Raw genomic sequence first — 12,259 nt, 5'->3', positions numbered from 1 at the left:
TATGGTTGCCATTCATTCAGTATTTATAATAGGGAAAGGTAGAGGGAACCACCATAAGCATAAACATAAACACTTAAAAAGCACAAATAGCCATAACGGTATAATGGACCACAACACTATAGTGTTGGAGTCTAATCCACCCGACTGTAAGATGATACATAAGGAACCAATATAGAGTAAGCCATGGTATTATGAATGTGAAATTCTGCCAAAAAAAGTCTGGAGTCTGTATTAAGAGCACGCTAAAAAGATCAATTAAAGGTGCTACACAGTTATGCTGCTACAAAATATAAATTGAATGCAATGCTGTACACTACACAGCCTAATATTCAATACAAATTCAACATATGTAATAAATGTGTAACACCCCAGGTAACCGGTTGTTACAGTGGTATTGCCTTCCTCATGGGGAGGGTGATGCCATGCCTGGAAGTGATGAAGGATCCCTTTAACGGGTAGCACATACATGCAACATGTTCTGACTCCAGGCCAGAAGGGGGAGCTCTAAACTTGGCTTGAGGGTGGCTTCCCTATATATTCTGGCTGGAGGAAGAGTTAGGAGGAGAGTCAGGAAGAGAGATGGAGCCATGCAGACGTAAGGTGCTGCAGCTCCCGTGAGGAAATCTGGAGCCGTGCAGATGTGAGGTTCTGCAGCTCTTGAAAAGGAAAGAGAGAGACAGAACAGTCTGTAGAGAGTGTGAAGGAGGAAAAAGCAAAGGAGGGGAGCTGGAAGGGAGCTGCCACTGAGCTTCCTCCACGCTGAAGCGCAGGAAACAGATGGCCGGAAGACCAAGGTTGTGGGGGTAACTGTATGCCCCACAGCAGAAATTGGCAGACAGGAGATTGCAAGGCACCTGTCCACTATTAACACTCAAAGACACAGCAGCGCATAGAGCCCGGAGTTATAATTAGAGACTCCTGTAAAAAGGCTCGAGTTGCCTGCCACACTGGTAGTGTCCTACCAAAATGGACAGAGAGAAAGTGAGGACCTTGTGTGAAGCCTTAGGCAGCAGGGGACTACAACACAGCGCAGAAAGGAAGGCTTCCAACCCCACCTGGATAAGGGAATCTCTGAATGGCTTCAGGCTGGCCGGACTGAACCGTCACCTGTGATCTGTACCGTGGACTGTGGCCACTTTATTCCAGTAAAAGGTAAAGAGAATGCAACCTTGTGTCCTCTGATTCTTTCTGGCACCATCTTTGCCCACTACACTGTAGCCCTGGGGACTAAGCTTCACCTGTGGGAAGTCATACCATCCCTGCTGCAGTACCATCATCCCCAGAGGACCCTTTAAGCAGCGTTGGTCATCCCTGACCAAATACCACAGGTGGCGTCACGAACACTCTTTATTCAAACAACCCCTTTAAAGACCTTTCCTTTAATTTGGACACCCAGGGCCACGGACCGGGTCGCTGCCACCGTGACTACCACTTTAACAACCACTGGACCCGGTACCGAGTATTCCCTAGGCCCTGGTGGGTGCTCCATCTGTGTCATACAAACAGCAAGGGATGTGGAAGCCACAAGAAGAACGACCATACGAGAAAACTATAAACAATAAAAGCAACTCTTTATTGAATATAAATGTTAAAAAACAATGAAATATGCAAAGCACAATACATGAGACAAAAATGGGACAAGGATGGAAGAGATGGCAACGGCCACAACACGACTACTACCATGTAGATGTAAAGACGTGCAGACCCAGCATGAACTCCCTCAATAGATAAACAATGTGAATATGGGGAGAGGACACCACTAGGGCAAAATGGCTGTGATGAAAAACCAAAATGACAAGATAAATGATCTCCGTTCCCCTGAGTGTCCCACCAAATAATAATTGTCCCTCACACAAGGGGACACTGTATAGACATATATTAATGGTTCAGGGGAAACTTATCAGGAGGAACAGCCATTGCCACGTAAATGTGACAACCCACCAAGCTTAGGACCAGTGTACTAACAATGTGACCTATACAACAGACAGCACACGCTGTATATCTATGTGTTGTTTTATTTTACCTGGTCCAAGGTGGTGCATGCACAGGTGTCCGATGAGCGGCCTGCACGTCAAACCCGACGCGTGTTTTGGAGCAGAGGCTCCTTCGTCAGGGGGCCGCCATCGTCATACAAACAGCATGCACTATTGGTGCTGCAATAATATCCTGTGCTTAATAATATTAGATCTTATTCAGACATACCATATACACACTAGACTTGGAAATTGTACAGATAAGAATGTCAAGGCTTAAAAATGTAACCTGTTCAGACAGACATGGATAAGATACCCCAGGCGTATCACCACTCAGAACCGTGGCTTCATCTGGGGTAGATTGGTAGCTATATATACACAAAACAATGTTGCCAGCTTCACCATATCCCTACATCTCTGATCAATCAAGCATAATCTGGCATTTCTGATGCTGGCACGTGTCAGTTCTCTCTCTCTCTCTCTCTCTCTCCTACTATTAATTGAATTTCTTTATTTTTCACAAACTACTACATTAATATTTTTCACTGCTGCAGTGGTACAACACTTAACTGTCTGGAATATTTGTCCTATGCTTTTAAACTTTCTCTTCCTATCCCTATTAGTGAGCTGTGAGCTCTGGCACCCTAAAATGGATGCTGCAATCCTTGGCTTGCCATTTGGCCTGTAGCTGATGAAACCTTGTTTGATGTTCCTCGTATATGTGAATTTCATAAAATTTGACTTAAATTTACATGAATTTATTTGCTTATTTCCAATTTATATTTAATTTTAAATATAGATATATTTTAATTTTAAATATAGATATTTTCCTTACTTTCTATATATAATTATCACATAATCTCACACTTTATCATATTGCTATATGATTATTATTAACTTTTTTCTTTTAATTTAGAATTATTAACTTTTATTTAAAACCTTGTTGTCTCTAGGTTTCACATTTACAACGTTGATGAGGAAAATCCAGGGATAGATGAACCCAGAGCATGCTTTTATACTGCACAGATTATATGTGGGATGGAACATTTACACCAAAACAGGATCATTTATCGTGACCTCAAACCAGAAAATGTTCTACTGGATAACGATGGTATGCTTATTTTAGATGGTGGTAACTCTTAAAAAAACATTTTTATGTCACCAGCCCCCCAAAATATTTAGGAACTAATAGTATATACAGTGGCGTGTAAAAGTTTGGGCACCCCTGGTTAATATTACTGTTATTTGCTACTTGTAAAACACCCTTTGGCTTTTATGACCTGCTGCATACATGATGCATAGCAAGATACCAGCTTCTGGCACTGTTTCCTAGGAATGTTAATCCATTCTTCATGTACAATGGCCTCCAGTTCACAAATATTCTTGGGTTGTCAAGAAAGTGGCCCAAAAGTAAACAGAAGAGATCATTTCTTTGTATAAAGAAGGAAAATATACATAAAGATAGAATGGGATGAGATTAATTTGCCTATGTATACATATTTGCAGCTGGCCATAAAAGCTAATAAGAATCGACAGTTCGATAGCTCGAACACCAGGTGTTTCTCACACTGTCATGTGCATGACAGCACAGCAAACACTGCCTCTGATTGGTCGTAAAATCATTACCGCTGGTCAGACAGCCAAGGTTCCCATGTTGTCAAATGACAGCGTGAGCCCGCAGCTATGATTGGAGGTAAAAAGTTTACCTCCGGTCACTGGCGTCAGCTGATGGGACTACTATTACCATCAGCCTATGCCTGCTGCCGCTAATAACAGCGAGAGCAGACAGCGGCTGATGGGAGTATTCATCAACTGATGCTTGCACTATAAATAAATAATAATAAAAAAAATGGTGTGGAATCCCCTGTATTTTTGATAGCCAGCCAGTTAAAACTTACAGCTGTGGGCTGTATCCCTCACTGATTGGTTATCAAGAATAGAGGGGTCCGCACACTGTTTTTTTAAATTATTTAACAAAATAATTGAAAAAAAACTTAATGAGGTCTCCTCCATTTTTGACAACCAGCCAAGCTAAAGCAGACAGCTGGGGGCTGGTATTCTCAGGCTGGTAAGGGGCCATGGATATTGGCCCCATCCAACCTAAAACGCCAGTGACCAGAGGTAAACTTTTTAGCTCTAATCGCAGCTGGGGGCTCACGCTGTCATTTGACAGTGTGGTAACTGCGGCTGTCTGACTGGCAGTTGTAATTTTACCTCCGGTCTGAGGCATTGTTTGCTGCGCTGTTATGCACATGTGAATGGGGTCTGGGTTCGGATCCGGGTACTATTCTGGTAACCGAATCCGAACTTTGTTTAACATGCAGGGGTCCGCCCATCTCTAATAAAGATGCTTATCATAAAAGTGTTGAATAATTCTGAAACTGCAGGAGTCAGTACAAGTTGCATTTTGCAATTTGTACAAACCAAAAAGGGGTGATACTCAAGAATAATAGAATAATCCAATAGACAAGAGTTGATAATCAGGACACCTTGGATAAAAGAAGAGATTTACATACGGAAAGAGGGGGCCATATCTCATGAATGGAGAGGCCCAAAAGGAAAATAATTGCAGATTCAAACGAAAAGCATATATTACACGAGGTAAACAAATTACCTTTCTGGCAAGTGACTATTGGCCTCTTGGTCTATATTTATTTTTATCATGGCCATGTAAAGTAAAATAGTAATTCTGACAGTGGCTATCCTGCTATGTATCTGTATTTTTAATGTGAACAATTTTTTATGTTACCAATTTGCAAAAATAATTGGTTTGGATATTATGTAAAGTGGCATTTTCAGTAGAGGCTTTCTGTTACTTTGTATTCATGTTTTATGCAAGTAATAGAAGAGCTCCCTACATTTAGCATCTACTTGTGGTATTTTCAATATATTTCCAGACAAATTTTATAATGCAAGGTAAATATTATAGACAGGCATGCGGGAACAGTATGTGGTATGAAAGAATAAAGTCTGTGTTTACTTTTCAGGGAATGTCCGTATTTCTGACCTTGGGCTGGCTGTACAATTGAAAGAGAAGAAAAACAAAACTAAAGGCTATGCTGGAACTCCAGGTACAGAGCATATAGAATAAAACTAGCTAGTTTTTGCTCCTATTTTATTTCTGCTGCTCCCTTGATTATTTAATTTTTTTAACCCCCATTCATTAAATGACGTACAGTTACATCATCTGTCATTCCCCTGCCTTTGGTGAAAGTTCGCAAACTTGCATATTTCCTGGCGTATGATGGATGATTTATTCACCCACCATCTGCCTCTAACAGCCGCCGGTGGAGTAGAGCTTCCCCTGTGGCTGTTAACATGTTAAATGCAGCTGTCAATCTGTGATAGCGGCATTAAGACTTTCTAATAACTCTTTTAGTTTGTCTGTGCACAGTTCTTTTCAACAAGCTCCAGGCCGTTTCCTGGTTGCCTGTGTTTTCCAGTCTCTGATTTACTTTTCTGTGGCTTCCAGTAACCCTATTACAAGTCGGTGGTCTCCAGGGTTTCACCTGTTTGTCTTTGGCTTGAAGGAACACTGCTGCCTTTCTGGGGTCTCCAGGTCTTAACTTGTTTGTCTGTGGCTTCCAGTAACCCTGCTTCATGTCTACCTACAGCTTCCAGGACATTTCCTGTCCGCTTGCGGTTTCCCAGACTTTATGAACACTTTTAATTTGCCTTTCTTTTTTTGCCTTTGCTATACGTATGTCCACTTGTGGCTTCCAGGACGCCTCCTGTCCACTTGTGGCTTCCAGGACCCATTGAACACTTTTAGACAGCTTCTTCTACATTTCTGCCTGCAGCTTCCAGGGCATCTCCTGTCTGCTTGTGGTTTCCAGGACTCCTTAAAGACATTTAATTTGCCTTTGCTACGCGTCCACCAGTGGCTTCTAGGAACTGTGCTACCAGTCTGCAGTGTTCCAGATGTCTCCAGTTTGTTTGTGGCTTCCAGTAACTCTGCTATCTGCTTCCTACATGGAAAACCCGCCTGCTGCCCCAATGCCCATGGCCCGTGTGCCCACAAAGACCTTGGGCTTAGAGGATCCACCTCATATAGTGAGCCTACTTTGTCTAACAGTTATCCTGTTTCCCAATACTCTCTTAATAGCGTTCTTTAAGCACAGAGTGCTTTGAAGTCTTAAGGTACTGTAACAAAACAGTCCGGGATCGCCTTTGCTGGGGTCAAAGGTCACGTGGTTTGTGCATTGAATTCTGAGGCGACAGCAGGTTTCCAAGTTGACTAACCTCGGGTCAGGTTTATTAAAGTGAAAGCAACATAGGAAAAACAAAACATAAAAATAAATCCTAGCCTGTCCGGCACTAACTAAACAAATAAGCTGCTATCTAACAACTGGGGGGGCTTCTCCCACCCAGCTAACAACACACAGTCCCTGAGCACAGCTCTCAGTCACGTTTGTCTCACACAGACAGGCAATCTGTGTGCCCCAGGCTGACACCGGAAACCCCCAGCTGGTCATGCTTTATTCCTGCACTCATTAACCCATCATTATCCTGAATACACTGAGCGGTCGAATTCACATAGGACAAATACCTGGGCGAGATATACCTGCCCCCGACTACCAGACCGACATGATTCTTACATATCCTCCACCCCTGCTCAGACCACTCAGGTCGAGCAAGAACACTCTCGAAACAGTGTACTCGGGACAGGGCATCAGCGTTCCCCATTTGCACCCCGGGGCGGTGCTCCACCGTGAAAGAGTAAGCCTGCAGGGCAAGGAACCACCGGGTTATCCGACTTTTACGGTCTTTGTGGAGGTGCATCCACTTGAGAGGGGCATGGTCCGTGACCAGCCTAAACTTCCTACCTGCCAGGTAATACTTGAGGGAGTCGAGAGCCCATTTAATGGCTAGGCACTCTTTTTCAACCACAGCATACCTCTGCTCATGTACATTCAGTTTCCGGCTGAGGTAGAGGACCGGGTGTTCGACTCCGTCCCTCACCTGGGAAAGTACAGCTCCGACCCCAGTATCAGAAGCATCAGTTTGGACCACAAACTCGCGGCTGAAATCAGGAGTCACTAGTACGGGCTTAGAGCACAAAGCTCGTTTCAGGCTGTGGAAGGCCTCTTCAGCCGCTGAGGACCATTTTACCATGACGGAATCCTTTCCTTTGGTAAGATCCGTCAAGGGGGTGGCCATGGCTGCAAAATTGGGTATGAACCGGCGATAATAGCCGGCGATCCCCAGGAAAGCTTGTACTTGTTTCTTGTTCACTGGTTGCGGCCAGCCCTGAATTGCCTGTATTTTGTCGATCTGTGGTTTAACCACTCCTCTGCCAATCACGTAGCCCAAGTATCGGGCTTCTTCAAGCCCGATGTGACATTTCTTGGGGTTCGCCGTTAAGCCTGCGTCTCGCAGGTCATCAATCACCGCCTGTACCTTCCGGAGGTGAGTTTCCCAGTCCATGCTGTAGATTACGATGTCATCCAGGTAGGCCGAAGCGTACTGTCTGTGGGGCCTCAAGACTCGATCCATCAATCTCTGGAACGTTGCTGGATCTCCGTGAAGTCCAAACGGCATGTAGACATACTGAAACAGCCCTTCCGGGGTAGCAAATGCCATCTTCTCTCTGGCCGCCTTGGCCAGAGGAATCTGCCAGTACCCCTTTGTTAGATCCAGGGTTGTAATATATCGGGCTTTGCCAAGCCGGTCGATTAACTCATCGACCCGAGGCATAGGGTACGCATCAAATTTAGAAACCGCATTCAGTTTCCTAAAGTCATTACAAAACCGTATGGAGCCATCCGGCTTAGGTATCAATACGATTGGACTGGACCAGGCGCTGTGTGACTCCTCAATGACTGCTAAATCCAACATTGCCACCACCTCCCGGGAGACGGCTTCACGGCGTGCTTCCGGAATCCGGTATGGCTTCACATGAACTGTGACACCAGGCTCTGTAACAATCTCATGTTTCACCAGCTTAGTCCGGCCAGGTTTTTCCGAAAAAAACTGTCGGTTCTGTAACAAAAACTGCTTAACCTCAGATTTTTGTTGTTCCGAGAGAGTCTCGGCAACCTGTACCTCCGGTACGGTAGGTGCGTAAACCGGACGGGGCAGATCCGCCGTTAGGGCAGAGCGGTCTTTCCAGGGTTTTATCAGATTCACATGATAAATCTGTTCTGGTTTTCTCTTACCGGGCTGGTACACTTTATAGTTCACTTCACCAACTCTTTCCATGACTTCAAAGGGGCCCTGCCATTTCGCCAGAAATTTACTATCCACTGTAGGGATTAGGACCAACACCCTATCCCCGGACGCAAATGTACGGACCTTAGCGCCTCTATCATAACTTTGCCTCTGGGCTCCCTGGGCCCGTAACATATGGTCCCTAACCATGGGCATGACAGCGGCAATACGGTCCTGCATTTGTGTTACATGGTCGATCACCGTTTTAAAGGGAGTGACTTGACCTTCCCAGGTTTCTTTCGCGACGTCCAACAGTCCCCGGGGACGTCGGGCGTATAACAGTTCGAAAGGCGAAAACCCCGTGGAAGACTGGGGAACCTCCCTAATGGCAAACAGTAAATAGGGTAGCAAGTAATCCCAGTTCTTCCCATCTTTGTCTATCACCTTCCGGAGCATCTGTTTTAAGGTTTTGTTGAACCGCTCAACCAGGCCATCTGTTTGAGGGTGATAGACAGACGTACGCAACTGGTCTATTTGTAAGAGCCTGCAGAGCTCCTTCATCACCCTTGACATAAAGGGAGTCCCCTGGTCGGTGAGTATCTGTTTTGGAATTCCCACCCGACTAAACACTTGTAGCAACTCTTTGGCGATCGTTTTGGTAGCAGTGTTACGCAAAGGGATGGCTTCTGGGTAACGAGTGGCATAGTCCATGATGATGAGGATATGTTGGTGCCCACGTGCGGACCAGGGAAGGGGCCCAACCAGATCCATCCCAATTCTCTCAAAAGGGACCCCAATGATAGGGAGGGGTACCAAAGGGCTACAGAACCGAGTTTTAGGCGCAGAGATTTGGCACTCTGGACAGGACTCACAATAGTTACGCACATCATTATGTATTCCGGGCCACACAAAACAATGCGATATCCTTTCTGTGGTTTTCTGTACCCCCAGATGTCCCCCCATTATATGTCCGTGGGCCAGGTCCAGTACATTCCGCCGATAAGGTTTGGGTACCACTAACTGTTGCACAATATCTTCCCCTTTTTTCTCCACCTGGTAGAGTAAATCATTTTCAAGAACCATGTACGGGTACGCTAGCCTAGTGTCAGGTTCTACGGGTACCCCATCTATCATTTTTACATTTTTCCTAGCCGGAGTCAGGGTAGGATCTCTCATTTGCTCGCTGTGGAAGTCATCCAACTGGACTCCCAAATCTGGTAGGCAGGGTGCTGGATGGCTGTCTGCCTCCGCCTCTCGCTGAGTTTCCTCAGTTTCCTCAGTTTCCCCCGCCATAACTGAGAAGGGGAACTGAAGGTTAGATTCAATAACCTCCCCAGTAACGTCTGCCTGTGGGACCTCCTCTAGGAGTTCGGGACCTCCAGATGGCATGGGAAAAGATTCACAGCTACGGTGAAGGAGCAACTGATTGTCCCACAACTGCCAGAAATGGGGAAAATCCCTGCCCAGGATTACATCCTGTAACAATGCGGGAACGAGTCCCACTTTGTGTTGCACAGACCCATAGGGAGTGGAAATCGATATGACCGCCGTTAGGTACGAGCAGGTGTCACCATGCACACACGTTACAGAAAATTTGTCAGACGAACCCGATGGAAGTGCCACCAGACTAGCTTTCACCAGAGTCACCACACTTCCAGAGTCTAGTAACGCCACAACACTTTTCCCATCAACAGATAATTCACACAGGTGTTTCGCTATATCATTTTGACCCGCATTCACATTCACTAGCCGTGTAACCAAAGACATGCGTTTCTTAGAGTCTGTAACATCGCACTGCATGGGTTCAGTGGTAACAGGACAGTTCGCAGAAATATGGTCCTTCTCATGGCAGCGGAAACACCTAACAGGCCCCCTATTGAGCCCACCGTCCATCACTCTCGGTCTCGGAGTGCGAGCAGCCCCGTGTTCCTCCCCCACAGTTTTTGGCTATTTTCCTTCACCCGTAGTCGCTGGAACAGTCTTACCGGTTCCACGAGGAGAAGGCACAGACCGGGTGCCAGTGGTTTCGTCGGGAAGTCCTTCTGCCACGGAATAACGCTCGACCAACTCCACAAGTTGATCCGCTGTCGTGGGATTTCCTTGGCTTACCCACCTTTTCAGCGCTGGAGGTAGCACTCTCAGATACTTGTCCAGGACAACCCGCTGAATTATTTCTGGGGTTGTCAGTACCTCGGGTTGCAGCCATTTCTTTGTCAAGTAGATCAGGTCGAACATCTGAGACCGCGGCGGTTTATCTGGCTGGTATATCCACTGATGTACCCTCTGTGCACGGACAGCCATCATTACACCTAGCCGGGCCAGGATCTCAACTTTCAGCTTCTCAAAGTCCTGAGCGACTTCCGGGTCCAAGTCATAGTAAGCTTTTTGGGCCTCGCTGGAGAGAAACGGAGCAATCAAATCGGCCCATCGTGCCTTCGGCCACTTTTCCCTCAACGCCGTCCGCTCAAACGTTGTCAGGTATGCTTCGACGTCTGCAGCCGTCATGTCCACTAATTCCTTCAGCTGTACGGCCATCAAGCGATTAGCTTCATGTTGTGTGGCAGTGGCCTGCACTAGGGCTTTCACCACATCTTCCATACTGTCGCCTGTGCCACGTGTTGCCCGCAATTCTCCACCACAATGTAACAAAACAGTCCGGGATCGCCTTTGCTGGGGTCAAAGGTCACGTGGTTTGTGCATTGAATTCGGAGGCGACAGCAGGTTTCCAAGTTGACTGACCTCGGGTCAGGTTTATTAAAGTGAAAGCAACATAGGAAAAACAAAACATAAAAATAAATCCTAGCCTGTCCGGCACTAACTAAACAAATAAGCTGCTATCTAACAACTGGGGGGGCTTCTCCCACCCAGCTAACAACACACAGTCCCTGAGCACAGCTCTCAGTCACGTTTGTCTCACACAGACAGGCAATCTGTGTGCCCCAGGCTGACACCGGAAACCCCCAGCTGGTCATGCTTTATTCCTGCACTCATTAACCCATCATTATCCTGAATACACTGAGCGGTCTAATTCACATAGGACAAATACCTAGGCGAGATATACCTGCCCCCGACTACCAGACCGACATGATTCTTACAGTACCTTCACACTAAGCGACGCTGCAGCGATACAGACAACGATGCCGATCGCTGCAGCATCGCTGTTTAGTCGCTGTGTGGTCGCTGGAGAGCTGTCACACAGATGGCTCTCCAGCGACCAATGATGCCGAAGTCCCCAGGTAACCAGGGTAAACATCGGGTTACTAAGCGCAGGGCAGCGCTTAGTAACCCGATGTTTACCCTGGTTACCAGCGTAAATGTAAAAAAACCCCCACATACTCACATTCCGGTGCCCGGCGTCCGCTTCCCTGCACTCCTCCTGCATCCTGTGTCAGCGCCGAACATCTCCCGCATCTACCACAGAGCAGAGCGGTGACGTCACCGCTCTGCTTTACGGCCGGCACTTACACAGGATGCAGGAGGAGTGCAGGGAAGCGGACGCCGGGCACCGGAATGTGAGTATGTGTTTTTTTTTTTTACATTTACGCTGGTAACCAGGGTAAACATCGGGTTACTAAGCGCGGCCCTGCGCTTAGTAACCCGATGTTTACCCTGGTTACCAGTGAAGACATCGCTGGATCGGTGTCACACACACCGATCCAGCGATGTCTATGGGAGATCCAGCGACGAAATAAAGTTCTGGACTTTCTTCTCCGACCAACGATGGCACAGCAGGATCCTGATCGCTGCTGCCTGTCAAACACAACGATATCGCTAGCCAGGACGCTGCAACGTCACGGATCGCTAGCGATATCGATTAGTGTGAAGGTACCTTTAGACGCTTGTGGCTAGCCCATCTAAGAAAGGGGGAGTGTCTCAGACTACAATAGAGCTGTACACAAAGACTAGACTCTCCCTGCTCTCAGAAGGAGCAGCCCAAGGCAGGGAGAGTGTCTCAAACTTTCAAAACACATATTGTAGCCACTTTACATGCATAAAGAGCGTACTGGAATTCAGAGGAAGGGTAAGTTCACACAGGGCGTTTTTGCTGCTTTTTTTTTCTGCAGCAAAACCTGATCTTGGCAGGAAAGATGCTGCGTCAAAATGCAGATTTTGGTGCGTTTTTTATTGCGTGTTTG

At 46.5% G+C, this 12,259-nt stretch overlaps 1 protein-coding gene across 1 annotated transcript in view; it reads left to right on the top strand.

Annotated features, from left to right (window-relative positions):
- Positions 1-12,259, top strand: part of GRK1 (G protein-coupled receptor kinase 1) — a 125,299-nt gene that overhangs the window by 85,175 nt on the left and 27,865 nt on the right. The window contains exons 3-4 of the mRNA XM_077299693.1: positions 2,927-3,084; positions 4,961-5,044. Coding sequence (XP_077155808.1) covers positions 2,927-3,084; positions 4,961-5,044 — 242 coding nt within the window. The remainder of the gene's footprint in view (positions 1-2,926; positions 3,085-4,960; positions 5,045-12,259) is intronic.

Source organism: Ranitomeya variabilis, chromosome 3 (genome assembly GCF_051348905.1).
Source record: "Ranitomeya variabilis isolate aRanVar5 chromosome 3, aRanVar5.hap1, whole genome shotgun sequence".
In the NCBI taxonomy this organism is placed as follows: Eukaryota; Metazoa; Chordata; class Amphibia; order Anura; family Dendrobatidae; genus Ranitomeya; species Ranitomeya variabilis.
This window is presented reverse-complemented; position numbering and strand designations above follow the sequence as displayed.